Source organism: Lissotriton vulgaris, chromosome 5 (assembly GCF_964263255.1).
Source record: "Lissotriton vulgaris chromosome 5, aLisVul1.2, whole genome shotgun sequence".
Classification (NCBI taxonomy): Eukaryota; Metazoa; Chordata; class Amphibia; order Caudata; family Salamandridae; genus Lissotriton; species Lissotriton vulgaris.
In genome coordinates this window covers 1,217,323,471-1,217,340,901 of record NC_141693.1, presented here as the reverse complement: position 1 = coordinate 1,217,340,901, position 17,431 = coordinate 1,217,323,471, and the positions used below count along the sequence as shown (strand labels likewise).

The following is a 17,431-nucleotide window of genomic DNA, read 5'->3' as shown; positions in this document are numbered from 1 at the left end:
ATACTCCACACACACAAAACTAGTGTACTCATTTATTAGTAATGTTTCATGATTTGTTTTGTTTCCATGAAAGGAGGTTTTGCACTGTGTTTAGGATCGATTTTTTTTGTCACACATTTATTTTTCAAGCATACATTTTTTGCAAATAAATATGATACTTTGTAGTGATTTGTTTATGAGGTATATTCTGGAAAATTAAATTGTCTCATCTCTTTTTGCAGTAACTCAAAGCAATTTTGCTGTTTCTATAGAAGTGGACGTGAAATTGTCAAGCATGGGAACACAGATGTGATAAATTATCGATCTACTTCTACGGGCCAGATTCACAAAGGTAAATTTACACTTTTGTGTAAATTTACACATTTTTGGTACTCATAAATTACAAGCTTAATTTTACTAAATTTACGATTGCGGAGACTCCGCACTTGTGTCAGAGACCCTGCGCATAAAAAGATAGGTCTGTACTATAATTTTGTGTGTGGAGTCTCCGCTGTTGTAAAATTAGTATTAGTTAATTTAAGCTTGTAGTTTGTAAATACCAAAATATAGTAAAAGTATACAAAAATGTAAGTTTATCTTTGAGAATCAGGTCTGATCTCACTGGTGAAACTATACTTTGCTGCTGAAATTAAAGTACTTCACACATATTTTGATCAATGCATCTTTAACTTCCTTGTTGCGCAGGCTGTAAATGAAAGGATTAAAAAGTGGTGGAAACACCACGTAGAACACAGCCACCACTTTGTCCATTTCAAGGGAGGCTTTGTTTGTAGGTCGCACATACACAAATATTACAGTCCCATAGTAGATGGCCACCACAGTGATGTGGGAGGTACATGTGGAGAAGGCTTTCTGGCGCCCACTGGTGGAAGAGATCTTGGTTATGGTCCATATGATGCTTACATATGATATCAATATCAAAAGAATACTACTGAAGACAATAGTCCAAGTAAAGATAAAAAAGTATTGCTTGATGAATGTTGCATCTGTGCAAGAAAGTGCCAACAGAGGTAACATGTCACAAAAGAAATGGTTGATCTCATTAGGTCCACAGTAGGAGAGACGCGAGAGAGAGATGACTGGGGAAAAGGTGTAAAGAAAAACGGCTAGCCAACAACCTCCTGCAAGCATTAAGCACAAGCGAGTAGTCATGATGGCAGGGTACCTTAAGGGATGGCAGATGGCTAAATACCTGTCAAAAGCCATGAGAGCTAGTAGGTAATTCTCCAGAGCACCCATCGTGAAAAAGAAATAACACTGAGCGATGCAGCCGCCAACAGAGATAGTGTCATGTCCTAGAAGAAAATTAGCCAGCATTTTTGGAACAGTGGAAGATGCATAGCAGATCTCCATCAACGAGAAATTAATGAGGAGATAATACATTGGTTTATGAAGGTGTCTCTCCCTCTTTACAACATAGATGATAGTCACATTTCCGGTGATAATCAGTGTGTAGATGATGGAGAATAAAACAAAAAGCAGGGCTTGAAATTCCTGTAATATGGGGAAGCCAAGGAGGATAACTTCTGTCACTCTGCTTTGATTCTTTTTTCCCATCTCCTGTGGAGGTGACTTAAAATGAACACAAAAATAGCAAATTGACAACTGCAGTTTCAAAATATCACTGTTCATTTGTTTTTCTGAGCTCAAATAATTGTGCGTTTGTGAAAATGACACAGTAACAAAGAGTCTGTTAGTTGTCGCTATTACTGTCTTGACACAGTTTTAACTTTTTTTTACAGCATTTTATATAGCACGAGCTTTACATAGCACCAGTTGCATTACATGAGGACACATTAATTTTTCTTAGGCACAAAAACATTAGTTTATGCATTTAGATATTATACATTTGAGAACAGTCAAACATAAGATCTTCTGTTAAGTTAACGAATGAGTAAGAAGAGTTGAAACACTAATCAGAAGATACTTCCACAGTTCAATTAAACTTTTGATATATCACCTACCCTTTGCTTGATTGGTCATATAGGAACATTGAGATAACTTTTTTTGAGATGGGAACTAATGGGCTGCTACAGGACTGGAGTGAGTGAGGAAACCTAAACCGATATCATTCCAAAACCATTTCTTTATACTGTTTTGGTTCAATTATTTTTCCATTTTTACAATAGTTTTGGAACAGAAAATGCACCAGTGGTGTTGAAGTTGAATGTTACTTGGGGGTAACAGTGTAGATTTGCACCACCTCACATATGTTTAAAATGCATGGGGTTAGACCTGCCATCTTTGGTGTGACTTCCCCAGTCTTTTTTGCTTCTGACCTTATGTTTTCAGATTGTATTCTACATTTAGTAGTTGCTGGATTTAGGACACTGGACACTTTACCCCTGCTGACTAGTGCTAAAGTGTCAGTGCTCCTGGTGTAAATTGTTCTGGTGATTGGCTTATCGATGATTTTCTTATTTTATTTAATAGTACGTCCCCACTAACGTGCACAAGGTGTTGCTCAGTACCTTTAAATCAAATGCTATTAGTGGGCCTGAAGCACTGGTTGTGCCACCTACCTGAAAACATGTCTCAGACAGGCCACTGCAGTGTCTGTGTGTGCATTTTTAAACTGCTGTGTCGACCTGGCAAGTGCAACTTGCCAGGCCCAAATATTCCCTCTTTTTACATGTAAGGCACCCCTAGTGTAGGCCCACGGCAGACCCGTGTGCAGGGCGGAGTGCATTTAAAAGGTAGGACATTTATGGTGTGTTTTACGTGTCCAAATATTGTAATACAGCAAATTTATTTTTCACGATTACAAGGACTATCTCTCTCATAGGATAACATGGGGATTGCCTTGAAATATCTTTTATGTGAAATCTCCCATCTGGAGCATATTGAGATTTGGAGTTTGGGGTCTATGAAATCACTATTTAAAAATACACTTTTTAGAAAGTAGGCATTTTCTTGCTTAACCATTCTGTGCCTCTGTCTATCTGTAGAATCCACGTTTAGGTTAGGATAAATGTTGGTCTCTTGTGCATTCACTCTAGACAGCCATTCAAAGGAAGCTGAGATATATCTTGCATTACTGATGGGCCATCACCAGATGGATGGGTCTTCCTGAGCTAGAGTGATGGAAGGAGTTGTCACTGACACCTAAATAGGGCTGTGCCTGTCCTCTCCCAAAGCTGTTTCCACCCCCTGTAATGTGTCTGGAGCCAGGTCACGGAAAGGTACGGTCCTGTGCATTACAAATACTTTTCTTTGAAGTTTGCCTACTTCAAAGGCAGAAACTGGTTTAAGTACAGGAGCTTTGACACCATAACTTCAGAACACTTCAGGACTTAAGGACATTCTACCGGAAGACAAGTTAGATGCTGTAGGAGGGACTGACTCTCTGCCTGTCGATTTGTTGTGCTGACCTGCTGCTTGCTGTTTCAGTCTTTGGAGTGAAAGGACTGGACTTTGCTTTCTACATCCTGCTTTCAAGGTTCTCCAAGGGCTTGTGTGTCCTTGCCTCCTGTTAAGAAGTATCAGGGCCATTAAAGACTTCATATACCTGTGCCTATATACCAGTGCATGGGCTCTTCTGCTGAGAGCCCAGACTTGCCAAGTGGTACCAAATCCATTTCCTGGGCTCTTGGAAGAAGAATCTGGTGATCCAGAAAGATATCCATGCATTGGCTCTCAGCACTCATTTTTCCAACCCAGCACTGCCTTGCAGCTGAAGAATCAATGCTGCCAGCATCCTGTGCATCGTGTCACCAACATCCTTGGCATCTGCGCTGACTCCGACAAAGCCCCTGCTTTGCGGATGAAAAATCAATGAGGTGCTTGCTTCAGGTCTGTGAAAGTGATGCAGTGCCTGCTTGCCCACCGCCACATCAACACAGCATGCTTTTTCGACGCATCATACTTCAACACTGTCTCTTCATTGACATTGTCCATATGTAAGGAACGTTACAGTAGTTACCGCTGGCCTGGCAAGGGGCGATCCGCCCGCCATCCGTGCCGGAATGACCCCCTGCCATATTAGTATAGCTGGGGGGTCTGCGGCGGACGGAAAGACAGTCGGCCGCTTTTCCGCCCCGGTCGCCTTGCGACCGGGGTGGAAAAGAGTTTATATGGTGGCGGTGTCTATCAGACACCACCAGCCATATTAGGATGGGCATTTAGCAATGCCTTTCATTGCCGCCACGGAAAGGCATGCAGAGTCTGCTTTTGAGGCCCATTGTGAGCCCCCAAGGTCTCCAGGGGGGTGGGGGGTGCACATGGAGGGTGCCTATGGTATCCCCCAGCAGTTCCAAAGACAACATGGCAGGCACCGGGTGGTGCCTGCCATGTTGTGCATGGAAGTGCACAGCATGCCTTCCTGCCATTGTGGCGGGCCGTGCTGAGTGCACCGCCCCCCACAATGGTAGGAATGCTGGATGCGCCCGCCTCTGTGGCAGGCACATCCTAATGCCACCATCGGGCATTACGGTCGCAAGACGGTCGCGGACGGAGCCTGGAAAACGCGAGGAAGACCCACTTTTAATTTAAAAGAACCCTTCCTGCAGCTCTAAAGAGCAGTTTTGCCACAAAAGCAAGAGCAAGCTGCTGTTCAGGCAAACAGACACGTTTTTTCAGACCAAAAAATTAAAATTTGCAACCGGAATACCAGGCTCACAAAGGAAGACCGTCCTCTGCATAAAGCTTGCCTACAAACCATTGCAGGCACCATGAAAGCACAAACTAATGGAGAAACAGAAGAGTGAGGAACTACTCCATTTAAGTACGAGTTTACCAATAAGATAACGAGTTACAACCGAAAAGGTCACACATCGCCAATTTTTTAAAAAAAGCGATAGACCAAACAAGAGCTCAAGTTGAGAGATTTTAACTTACACACTGTCCTGAAGAAGGTGACGACATAAAAAATCACCGAAACGCCGCGTCGACAATATGCTTGTGTGATAAATTTGTTGTATCGTAACTACTTCTTTTTAATTGTGTATTTGATTCTAGGAGATGAAATGTTATACCAATTGTTTTTAACAGAAATTTTTTATATATAAATAAATGTACGAATTTACTCCGCAAGGTGATATGAACAGAGAGAAAAAAACATTAATATAAATATAAAAATAAAAAATTCTTTTTTATTCAACTTACATCATAGTGTGTACATCCTTAATAACTTTAGAATGGTAAAATGATGGCAATTGAGGCATTTTTGAATTGTTTGTAAACTTGTTGATCCCAACACAACTGTCATACGTAGATTGGCTCACCCCTAAAGCTCCTTTTCCTCAGCTCCCCAAAGACGAAAGTCTTCTCTAGACTGTAAGAAAAGGGAACCTGTATTTTGTTGTCTACTTATAACCCTTTCCCTTTTCATAAAGGGTTTCTCCTTCTAAATTAAGGGACCATCGGGACCCCCGCACTTATGGTGGGCGGTCCATTTTTCCGATGGGATGGCGGGCGGACAAAGTCTGCCCGTCATCCTAATGGGGGTGCAAGTATCCGGAGATCGATGCATCCCATCCCCTTGACGCATCACCTTTCATGACAGTGAGGAACCTATGCATCCCCTTCTCTGCTCAGCAGTAAGGAACTGACGCATCACCTCCCCTGGGGAAAGGAACTGAGGTACTGCTTTGTTTTTCCAGTGCCTCAACTCCCCTGAGCTTGTTTTGTCTTTGATTTTAATGCATCCAAGGATATTTGTGCTAAAAGTGTTGCATCCATAGATTCCTATGGACTGAACTGATTTACTCTTTTAAAAGAGATATCTTAACTTGTGTATGTTGGACTTTTGTTGTTTTTGTCTTGTTTTATTCAGATTAATATTGACTATTTTCCAAAGTGGGGTGTACTTATTTTTTTTGTGTTTTCACTTTGTTACTCTGTGTGTATGTACAAATTCTTTACACATTGCCTTTGAGAAAACCCTGACTGCTTGTGCCAACCTATGAAGGGGGTGAGTAGGGGTTATCTTAGTTGTGTGAATACCTTACCCCGGCTAGTTTGAGGGTACCTACTTAAACAGGGACCAAACTACTGCCGACTGAGACCCCATGTCTAAATATGAAGGGGGTGAGCAGGGGTTATCTTAGCTGTGTGAATACCTTACCCTGGCTAGTTTGAGGGTACCTAATTGAACAGGATCCAAACCACTGACTACTGAGACCCCATTTCTAACACATGGCTTCTTTGAGACTGTTTTGACCTAGCTGGCTGAAGTTTAAAAGATTGCTTTAAGTGTCAGTGAAAAGTTCTCTTCTATGTAGAAATACTATTTTCTACATTAGCTTAATCACCCATAAGCATGCCCTGTAGACCCACGGGGTTAGGTGTTTTTTGTTATAATAACTGTTAAAGAAAAGCGTGTCTCTACAATGACCTACCAGATGCTAAAATGGTAAAATAAACAATTTTCAGTAGAGGAGCCTTATGAGAAAGTGGATTGTTGAAGTGGATGGTTGTCCTCTTCCTCTTCAAGTAATATTAGCACTATTCCTTACTAGGTCAAGTTAGGTCTCAATAATTTAAATATCAGCTCAACCTTTGGTAGTTGTAGCACAGAGAAGACAGGCTTTACTTAGGAGAAATGTGTGAAGTGTTTACCATTAGTAAAATAGTTAAAAAGTAGAAAACATCTCACATTAAAATCCCACTTTGATTTACTAACATATAGAAAGGTCTAATAAGAAAATAGACACTAAAATGACACAAATCTCATGGTGGAACCAAAGATATTTTTCAAAGTTTTTTATGTTCCTAACACCAAAAAGCATAACATTGGGTAAAAGTAAAAAGTTAAGGTCCACCATAATGGAGTGTCAGTTGGATACAGGGACCAAGTTCATCCAAGTGGAAAGTTTACCTTCTGACTTAGATATTTTTCCTGGATAAAAGACTTTGTCGACCAGGGTGTTGTGGGGTATGGGTGCAGGCTGGATCCAGAGAGGGGTTCACCATCACTGGACAGGGGGTAAACTCCATGCTGCACCCCAGAAGGTGTTGTCATCATCGAGGTGAATCTCACCGTTGGTCCTTACTGAGTCCTCTACGTTCGGACTTAGAAACTTTTTGGGAAGTCAGGATCCTTTTAGCAAGGCAAACCAGCAGTTCAATGTTGGTGGTCGTGCCTCAGCTTTTTCTAATTGTCCAGTCTTGCAATTTTGAAGGGGGAATGAGTACACTGTAACATGAGCAAAGGGTCCAGGACCTTTTGGTCACCACTTGGGGTTTTGACACAGTCTCCCTGAAGTCACAAACAGAGCGCAAGGCAAATCCAGTTGGAACTGGTCAGCTGGGCTCAATAGAGACTTGGGTTCTTGTGTTTCTGTAGGTGAACAGGAGGCTAGCCAGCTATCCTTTGGAGACCACTCTTTTATTCTAGGTAAAGGGGGAGCTTGTCCAGCCCTTGGAGTGCCTCTCCACAGATTTAACAGCAGAAACAGTCCTTCTTCTTTCTTCCACAGGTTCAGAGATGTTCTGAAGAACTAGGGACACCACGTTTATGCCCAGGGCCACTTTGTGGATGGAGGAAGCTCATGTCTACTCCTTAACCAATGGGTAAACGTTCTTACGGGTGTCCCTTCCAACATTTGCATCACTTCCTGTGTTTTTTAGTGTAAAGTATCTAATTGTGACCCTCACTGCCACAAACTCACACTGCTGAATCTTTCTTCCCTTGTGCCAAGCTCCCTGTTCCCACCCAGAGGTGTGACTAGTATAATGGGCAAGCCCATACTTTTGGTTACTCTAACCTCTTTCTGGGACAACCCCTCTCCCACTGGGATTAATACTCTTATGGCTATCAGGGTAATGAAGGGGCAGGCCTAGGTGTGTGTTGCATTCCCTTGTGGCAGAGTTGACAGCTTTTAAAGATCAGTTAAGTTATTGCTGACAGCCCAGATGGCCATCCTCTCAAGGGGAAAAAAATCCCCCACCCCAAGTCTTTTGCCCAGTGTCTAGGAGCAATACATATTTCACCAAAGGGATACAATTAGCAGTCAGATGACACTCAACATTGGCAGAGAGGAGAATTTGACCTAAGCAGGAAAATGCCAACTTTCTTAAAGTAGCATTTTCACAATAGTAATTTGAAATGTGACTTGACCATTAGATGGGATTTTACTATCAATTTGAGTATTGCTATCGGAAGGAGTCGGCTGGGGGAGTGATTTGGACTTGGTGATTTTCGTGTTAGCTCTCACTCCACCTCTCGCGGCCCCCGCTTCGCAGGAGCCACTCGTCCACTTGTTAGTGCAAGTGCCTGGAGAGGAAGTGGGCCCAGGACTGGGAGAAGGCGCCCAGGACTAGGAGGCTTGCGGGACTGCGAGGACCCGCCAGCAGCGCGGCGGGTCATTAGCCGCAGCTGGTACTCTTCACGCCCCCGTCCTCCGCCTATTAAACATCTAGCCCTGGAGAATACCTGGTGTTGCTATCGGAAGGAGTCGGCTGGGGGAGTGATTTGGACTTGGTGATTTTCGTGTTTGCTCCCACTCCACCTCTCGCGGCCCCCGCTTCGCGGGAGCCGCTCGCCCGCTGGTTGGTGCAAGTGCCTGGAGAGGAAGTGGGCACCGGACCGGGAGAAGGCGCCCAGGACTAGGAGGCTTGCGGGACTGCGAGGACCAGCCAGCAGCGCGGCGGGTCATTAGCCGCAGCTGGTCCTCTTCCCTCCCCCCTCCTCCACCTATTTCAGCCCCTCCCTACCCGCGCACACGGGACGCGCGCGGGTTGGAGCACAGGGCGAAGCCCGGGCCAAGGGCGGGCCTGTTTGTGCCCGTTCGTGACCGGGCTTGACCGGACCGGGCCCCCCCTCTTGCATTTGACCCAACCCCTGCCAGCTAAATCGGCACCAGATGGCTGGACGTGAAACGAGGAGTAAGACTTCGCTAGCCGGAGGCTCTACAGTCGGAGGTATGGAAAAATTTCTCATTAGAGCCAATACAATCATTGACACTGAAATTAATGTCCTTGAAAAACGCTTGTCCAAAGAACTGTCGGCTATCAAGAGATCCTGCTTGGGAACTATCGCTTATGCTAAAAAGGTCCATCGATATCGTTACCAGCGATGCGGCTGGCCAAGCTTCTATACCTGAAGTGGACAAACAGGCTTCACTGGACTTGGACATCTTGGTTAATCAAATACTTCCCGGAATGTATTCAGTCCTCGATAATAATGTATCCATTACTTCTGAACTTGATGATGATACTATTGATAACACTCTGTCACAGGGTGTTAAAGAAGGGGCTACCTCAAAACGCAAGAGGACCTATAATAAGGAAGCCAGTAGAAAGTCTAAATCAGCGAAGTTACAACATGACACCATCCCTCCTCTAACTAGTTTAACCCAACCCCTGCTTAGTAATGAGGTATCAATTGAAAGCTTGGGTGCCCTATTCAAATCGATCCTATTCCCCCTAGAAGCCAAAATGGAGAGAATAGAACTCACACTGTCAAATATAGAGAAAGCCACAGCTGCCGTACTGGCTAATCCCAATAAGCCCAGTAACCCGAGTACCTTGCCAACTACCCTTACTATCCCCGGTCCCCCACTAGTTAAAGAGGCCCTAAATCTAACCTGCCCTCCTGTAGGCCCCCAGGACTCCAACCAGGTTAATAATATTGTACCCTCGCAGCAAATATCTGGGCCGCAACCAATTATTGCTAAAACAAATGGGCTAGAGGCTGACGGCCAAACAGGTTCCCCAGTCAAAGAACTTAGAGCCCCTAGACCTTGTTTGCCAGACCTTCCACCCGAAGCAAATCGTTTTATGGTAGTCTTAGCGGGAGCTCCTACTCTGGAAGCCGGAGAAGCCGAAACCTTCAATTCCCTAAAAAGTAAAGTTGTTAAGTGGCTCAACTGGAATAGACCGCTCCCGGCCCACCTCCACAACGAAATTATCATGGTAAGAAGGGTGCCTTGGCTGGGTAAAACTGTTAAGACCATAAATGGGGATTGCATAACGGTTAGTTTCAGAGACCCCAGAACTGTCTCGCATATCTGTGCGGGTTTTAATAGATCCTTTGATTCCACCATCCAGACCCTCCCAGTCTCTTTCTATTTTCCACCTAATTATATGAACCATGGTAGAGGTAGAGATGACTGGACCAGGGTTGAGCGGAGGGGTAGACAAAGAAGATACGATGTAAGACCGGTTATCCTGACCCGTATGCTCCCTTTTGTGACTTTAACAGGTTCAGTTGTCTAGATGGTCTAGATGGAGTTGACTGACTATCCCCAGTCCATGAGTCAAGATTCCCCTTCCCCGACACTTGTAAAGGTTTATTGGTTGGAGAGGTTGAGATTAATGAAAAGTCCCCTGTAAAGTGCTTGCCAATGGCAGTAGCCCCTATGAAGTTACCCTCTCTTACCACCTTTAAACCCCTGGAGCAATCCTTGGAAGCAGACCTAGTGGACACCCCCTACCCATTAGTCTCTTTGGATATCCCTGAGGAGCCTCTACCTACCTCAGTGCTCCCAAGTGACCTTGGGGTCGCAGAGCCAGTCCCTTGTGTCCCTGGTTTCAAGATTATGAGCTGGAATATTGCCGGTTGGCGACAGAAGGTGTGGTCTCTCGGTTGGAGGGAATCCATCTCCAAGTTTGACATCCTCTGCTTACAGGAGACCTGGTCTACGATAGATATCCATTTTGACCGCTTTGTGTCCTACAACTGTCTAGCGCAAGAGTACACTATGGGTAGGGCAAAAGGTGGGATTGTAATTTTACTGTATTGTATTGTATTGTATTGTTTTGGTAAAGCGCAAAACAGCTGCCCCAGCAATGAGGCGTCCCGGCGCTAGAGAAACCACAGACCCTGGCCTGAGAGAAGAAGGTGGAGGGGAATTAGGGAGGAGGGAATAGATGCGTTTTAATGGCTTTTCTGAAGGCCGGTAGACTTTCTATGGAGCGGATGTTTTGTGGCAGACTGTTCCATAGTTTGGCTCCTAGGACCCTGAAGGAGCGGCCGCCCATTCGGCAGAGTTTTATGCGTGGAACGCACAGGAGGTGCTGGTTAGATGATCGCAGGTTACGTGACGGAGCGTAGGAGGTGAGTAGCGGTCGTAACAGTGTTGGGGTTCCAAGTTTGATGATTTTAAAGGTCATGATAAGGGTTTTGAATTTAATTCTGGAGTCAACGGGTAGCCAGTGTAGTTTTCGGATTGTAGCTCTGGCCGAGCATCCACTAGGGAGGCCGACTAGAGCTTTAGCCGCGGAGTTCTGCACCCGTTGCAGTCGTGCTATCTCTCCTTTGTTGGCGCCAAGGAGGAGTACTTTGGCGTAGTCCAAACGCGAGAGGATGGTAGCTTGAATGATAAGCTGGCGAACCTTGGCGTCAAAGAAGTCCAGTATGTGGCTAAGACTCCTCAGCAGGCTGACACAGGCTCCAGCGACTTTTTTGGTGTGGGCCTGATAGTTGAGAGAGGCATCCATCCATACTCCTAGATTTTTGACTAAGAATTTGGGGGGTGGGATGGTGCCTAGGGAGGACGGCCACCAGTGCTCATTCCAAAGGCTGGTGTTTTTGCCAAGAAGTAGCACTTCTGTTTTACCAGCGTTGAGCTGTAAACAGTTGTCTGTCAACCATTGGGCTACTGCGGAGAGACTGTTTTTAAATTTGGAGGCTGATATAGAAGGGCCTTCCGTAAGAGTGATGGCCAGCTGTGTGTCATCGGCGTACGACACCAGTGTCAGGCCCCACTCTTTGGCCACTGTGGCAAGAGGTTGCACATATAGATTAAAAAGGGAGGGGCTCAACGCCGAGCCCTGCGGGACTCCCTGTGCAATGGGATGGGGTTTAGATAGAAAGGGGGGTGCTGAGACCCGAAAGGATCTGTCCTTGAGGAAAGATCGGAACCACTCCAATGCTTTGCCAGATACTCCGAATGTCTCCTGACGATTAAGAAGGATGTCGTGGGATACCGTATCAAAGGCCGCGCTGAGGTCGAGAAGAATCAGCGCAGCACTTTGACCGGCATCTAAAATCGTCCGGAGGTACTCGGTAGTGGCCAGGAGAGCAGACTCAGTGCTATGGCCTGGTCTGAACCCATTTTGTGATGGGTCCAGGATGTTATTTTGGACCATGTGCTGGGATAGAGTGCTGTTCGCATGGGCTTCTGCAAGTTTGGACAGCCATGGGAGCAGGGAGATTGGTCGAAAGTTCTCCGGTTTAGATGGATATAGGGTGGGTTTCTTAATGATGGGTGAGACCCACGCTTGCTTTCAGGCAGATGGTACACTCGCTGAGGAGAAGGAGAGGTTCAGAATAGAGGTCAGGGATGGTAGAAAAAAGTTAAGAGATTCTAAGAATTGTGCCGGGCGCATGGGGTCTTACGGAGAACCAGTTTTAACTTTACGGCATAGTTTGGTGAGGTTGTCAGTGGAAATTTCCGGGATATGAGACAGGGTAGTATAGTTGGGGGAGGGAGTAGGGTTTTTAGTGGGGCTGGGAGAGTGCTGAGGAAAAGAGGTATAGATTTTCTGTACTTTGTCAACAAAGAATGTAGCAAGATCTTCGCATTGTTGCGCAGAGGAGATACTAAGGAGGGGGGATTTACCACTCTGAAGTTCTTGAACAAGTTTAAAGACTTCTTTGGCAGGGGTAGGGCTAGAATTGATTTTGTCTGCATAGAAGGTGGTTCGCGCAGCGCGGATGGCTTTATGGTACATTTTTTGTTTTAGTAGATCATCGTTGTTGTATTCTCTTCTCCATAAGCGCTCAGCTCTTTTACAGTCTTTGCGCATGGTTTTGAGGGTGTCATTGTACCATTGGTTGGACGGAGAGCTACGTCCTTTCGTCCATTTAGCTGGGATAAGGGCGTCTAATCCTTCTGTGATCCAGTCATGAAACGTACTGTAAGTTACGTTGATATCAAGGTTGGTCTCATGATGGAATTCCCCAAGGGTGGTATGAAGGTCGCTGATGGCTAGTTTGTGCCATGGTCTTTTTAGGTGACGAGAAGGTGCGATTTTATGTCTTATTTTGTTGTCTAGAATGGTCAGTTTAATAAGGTAGTGGTCTGTCCATCCCATCGGTAAGGGTGCTTCTGATTTAAACTCCTCGATGTTAGTAAATACTGGATCTAGAATGTGACCCGCTAGATGCGTAGGGGTTAAAATAAGAGAGTTAAGTTGCAGGGCAGAGAGATCGGCAAGAAGATTTTTTGATAGTGGCGTCATTAAGCAGATCAAAATGGAGATTGAGATCGCCTAATATGGTGAAGTTTGCATTTTTTGTAACTAGAGAGTTAGCTGTCTCAAGGAGAGCCTCAATAAATTTTGAGGCGGGGCCAGGTGGGTGAAATTGGGGTTTATAGTGATTTTAAAATATGCACATTCACAGTCGGGAAGTTCTTCCTTGGTGAATAAGCATGAAAACAGTTTTTTATAGATTATGGCGATACCTCCCCCTCTTCCATCCCAATTAAGGGTCGACATAAGGTAGTCGTCTGGAAGCGTGAGGTTAGGTATGACAGAAGTGCCATCCCATAACCAGGTTTCACAGAGGAAGAGGATGTCAGGGTTTTCATCCAGTATGAGGGTATTAACCTCAAGGTGGTGTTTGGTTAGTGACCTGACAATGAGATGGAGGATCGTAATGGGGGTTGTATTGGGTAAGACATGTAGTTGTCAGATGGTGAGGGGGTTGGCTGTTGTAAAATTACAATTTTTACATTGCAGGCAGGTGAGGCCAAGCGTACCTGATATGTGGGCGCAGGACCGTCCAGAATTCCAGGCAAGTAGTTGTTCCCTGTTGTAGTGAAGGGGTGCTGATGGAGTATGGCCAGGGGGACTGGCGAGAGGCGATGACTTGGCGAGGACGGGCGAAGGCGGGCGAAGACGGGCTTGCCTTAGGCGCGCCTTCGGCGCGCAAACGGCGTGCCTGCTGCGCCCGTCTGCTGCGCGTACGGTGGTTGCACATTATTTGAGGGGGAGAAAAAGGGCGGGGGCGTGGCCTCGGAGTGGGCGTGGCCTCGCGCCTCGCCAGCAATGGCGATCTTGTTTGTGTCCTCGCTCTGTCCTACAAACAGCGTTAGATCCGCTGTGAGGTGAGTGAGGGGTTTAGGCACTGAAATCCAATTGTGCCAGGAGACAATGCAAAGTTAAAAATACAAGATTATTTGTGACAATTCAATTTTAAAATAGGATCGTAGCGCTCCCAGCTTCCGCCTCAGGAGTGTGCTAGGTTCCAGTTAGAAACACTCTCAATCAGTGTTTATATACACAGCGAGGGCGGGGGCATGGCCTCGGAGTGGGCGTGGCCTCGCGCCTCGCCGGCAATGGCGATCTTGTTTGTGTCCTCGCTCTGTCCTACAAACAGCGTTAGATCCGCTGTGAGGTGAGTGAGGGGTTTAAGCACTGAAATCCAATCGTGCCAGGAGACAGTGCAAAGTTAAAAATACAAGATTATTTGTGACAATTCAATTTTAAAATAGGATCGTAGAGCTCCCGGCTTCCGCCTCAGGAGTGTGCTAGGTTCTGTCTGTGAACTTCCCAGTACGTGTGAAATCCCATACTACCGTAGGATCCCATTCACAAATTTTAAGGTTGGAACAAAGAGGGGGCCGGGAAACCTTGCTAATTAATCACTATAACAATATGTTTGACCCCACGAGCACCTGTGTTGTAGATGAACTTGAGACATCTGTTAAGAAAATTTATAGAGATATTCATAAGCCTTACGATATTATCTGGGGAGGGGATTTCAATATTCGGACTTGTCCTTACTCTTTTACAAATGTATGTGGGTTTGACGGGGTTAACGGGGAGACCCGGGCCCATTTTATCCACACACCTTACGGCGACTCCCTTAATACCCTTTTGTTAAAAATTGATTTGCTAATCCACCAACCTGCTGTGGATAAAGAGGGTAATATAGTTCAAGTTCAAGTTCTACAATTTGTATAGCGTGCTACTCACCCGGAGGGTCTCAAGGCGCTTGAGGTAGGGAGGTGTTTTACTTATCGAATATCCAAGTTTTTAGTTGCTTTCTGAAGGAGAGGTGGTTCTGTGTAAGGCGGAGGTGGGTGGGGAGGGAATTCCAGGTTTTGGCCGCTAAGTAGGAGAAGGATCTACCCCGCATGATGGATCTGTGGATGCGCGGAATTGCGGCGAGGGCTTGATTGGATGATTGTAGTTGGCGGGAGGGGGTGTAGAAGGAAAGTCGCGTGTTGAGGCAGTCGGGTCCTAGGTCGTAGAGGGCTTTGTGTTCGTGGGTAAGGAGACGGAAAGTTATTCTCTTGTTGACAGGGAGCCAATGGAGGTCTTTCAGGTGGTCTCAGATCTGAGCTTGTCGAGGGATGTCCAAAATGAGTCTGGCTGAGGCGTTTTGGATGCGTTGGAGTTTTTTCTGTAGTTTGGTTGTGGTTCCGGCGTAGAGGGTGTTTCCATAGTCCAGTCGGCTTGTGACCAGTGCGTGGGTGACCGTTTTTCTTGTTTCGGTGGGGATCCAACGGAAGATTTTTTTGAGCATGCGTAGGATGTTGAAGCATGATGATGAGACGGCGTTGACTTGTCTGGTCATTGAGAGGGAGGAGTCCAGGATGAAGCCCAGGTTACGTGCGTGGTCCGTGGGACTCAGTGCGGTTCCCAGGGCCGGTGGCCACCATGAGTCATCCCAGGCAGAAGGGGATGATCCTAAGATGAGGACTTCCGTTTTGTCCGAGTTTAGTTTAAGGCGGCTGTTCTTCATCCACTCGGCTACTTCTTTCATTCCTTTGTGTAAATTGGTTTTGGCGGTGTTTGGGTCTTTGGTGAGGGAGAGGATCAGCTGGGTGTCATCTGCGTAGGAGATGATGTTGAGGTTGTGTTGGCGCGCGATGGATGCAAGAGGGCTCATGTAAACATTAAAGAGGGTGGGGCTGAGTGAAGATCCTTGTGGTACGCCGCAGATGACTTTGGTGGCCTCTGATTTAAAAGGGGGGAGGCGGACTCTCTGGGTTCTTCCGGCGAGGAACGAGATGATCCAGTCCGATGCTTTTCCTTGTATTCCGACGTTGCTGAGGCGTTGTATAAGGGTGCTATGACAGACTGTGTCGAAGGCTGCAGAGAGGTTGAGTAGGACGAGGGAAATTGTTTCTCCGTTGTCCAGTAATGTTCGGATGTCGTCGGTTGCTGCGATGAGGGCGGTTTCGGTGCTGTTTTTGGCTCGGAAGCCGGACTGAGAAGGGTTCGAGGGATTTGTTGGATTCAAGGAAGGCTGCGAGCTGACTGTTGACTATTGTACCGACTTTTGTTGGGAGGAATTCAGCCTCCGTCATTGATCACTTGTTGATATCGGTACATATTGCCCCACTCTGTACGGTCCCTATCATTGTTGATTTTGGTATTAGTGACCACAATGCCATCACTATGTCGACTTCCATCTGGGGGACTATATCTAGTCATAAGCGCAGGATTGTTAATGAGATCACCCCCTGCAGGCAAAATGGTACAAGGATTAAATGGTGTGGGGACAATTCTGATAAACTGCTGTGGAAAATAGTGGGAGCAGGTTCCGAAGAGCTACTCCGCTGTCTTGACGATGATGCAGCCCCCTGGTGCATTATCGCCGATTTTGAGAAACTCGGCGATATAATTAAAAGGTCCCTCACTATTACTAAGGGTATATAAAAGAGGTCAGCTTTAGGTTGGTTCGACAGAGCCTGTACGAATTTGTTACAAGAACTAAAAAGGGCATTGTCAAGGCACCCTAGACAGGGATGCTGTTACACTTCTTAGGGCGACCTATAAACATCAGTTGACCCATGGAAAACAGGAGCTTAGGGAGCAAGCCTGGGAAAACTTGACCAAAGCGGCGGAGCTGCGAGACAGTAAGTTATTCTGGAATACTGTCAACAGCCCATTCCTCCAAAAGGAGGAATTCTCAGTTTTAACTGCCCAGGTTAGTGAGGATAGCTGGGTCCAATATTTTACAGGAATCTTCGATCCGGCCAGGGAGGATCAGGATAGTTTTAATGCTGATATTATAGGATTTACACAACCCCTGGGGATTACACTACAAAAAGTAGATAACGCCATCCGTAACAGCAAGGGGGGAAGGCCCCAGGACCGGACGGAGTTCCGGTCGACCTGTATAAAACTGATCTGGCACTATGGAGCCCCCTCCTGACACAGGTGTTTAATGCCTCCGTAAACGATAGTACTCCTTCTACTTGGAGTGAATCCATAATTTTGCTGATTTATAAGAAGGGAGATAGAGGAGAGGCCAAGAACTACCGCCCTATCTCCCTTCTGGATTCCTCGTTAAAAATTATGAGCAGGGTCCTACTGTTACGACTGGAGGATTGGGCCGAAGCCAATAATATCCTTGCGGACTCCCAATATGGTTTCCGGAAGGGTCTCTGCACAATTGAGCAGTGTATTAATTTAGACCTTATTATCGGGAAATACACCAAAGCTAAACAGGGCTCTTTATTTCTCTGCTTTGCAGACCTCTCCAGTGCCTTTGATCTGGTGGATCATACTCTTTTGTGGTCCACCT

At 46.0% G+C, this 17,431-nt stretch overlaps 1 protein-coding gene across 1 annotated transcript; it reads right to left on the bottom strand.

Moving 5' to 3' along the window:
- Window positions 1-609: 609 nt before the first annotated feature.
- On the bottom strand, window positions 610-1,557 carry LOC147712325 (olfactory receptor 6M1-like). The gene has a single exon (XM_086920314.1). The coding sequence runs from the start codon at window positions 1,555-1,557 to the stop codon at window positions 610-612; it is 948 nt and encodes a 315-aa protein (XP_086776440.1).
- Between the last annotated feature and the right edge of the window lie 15,874 nt (window positions 1,558-17,431).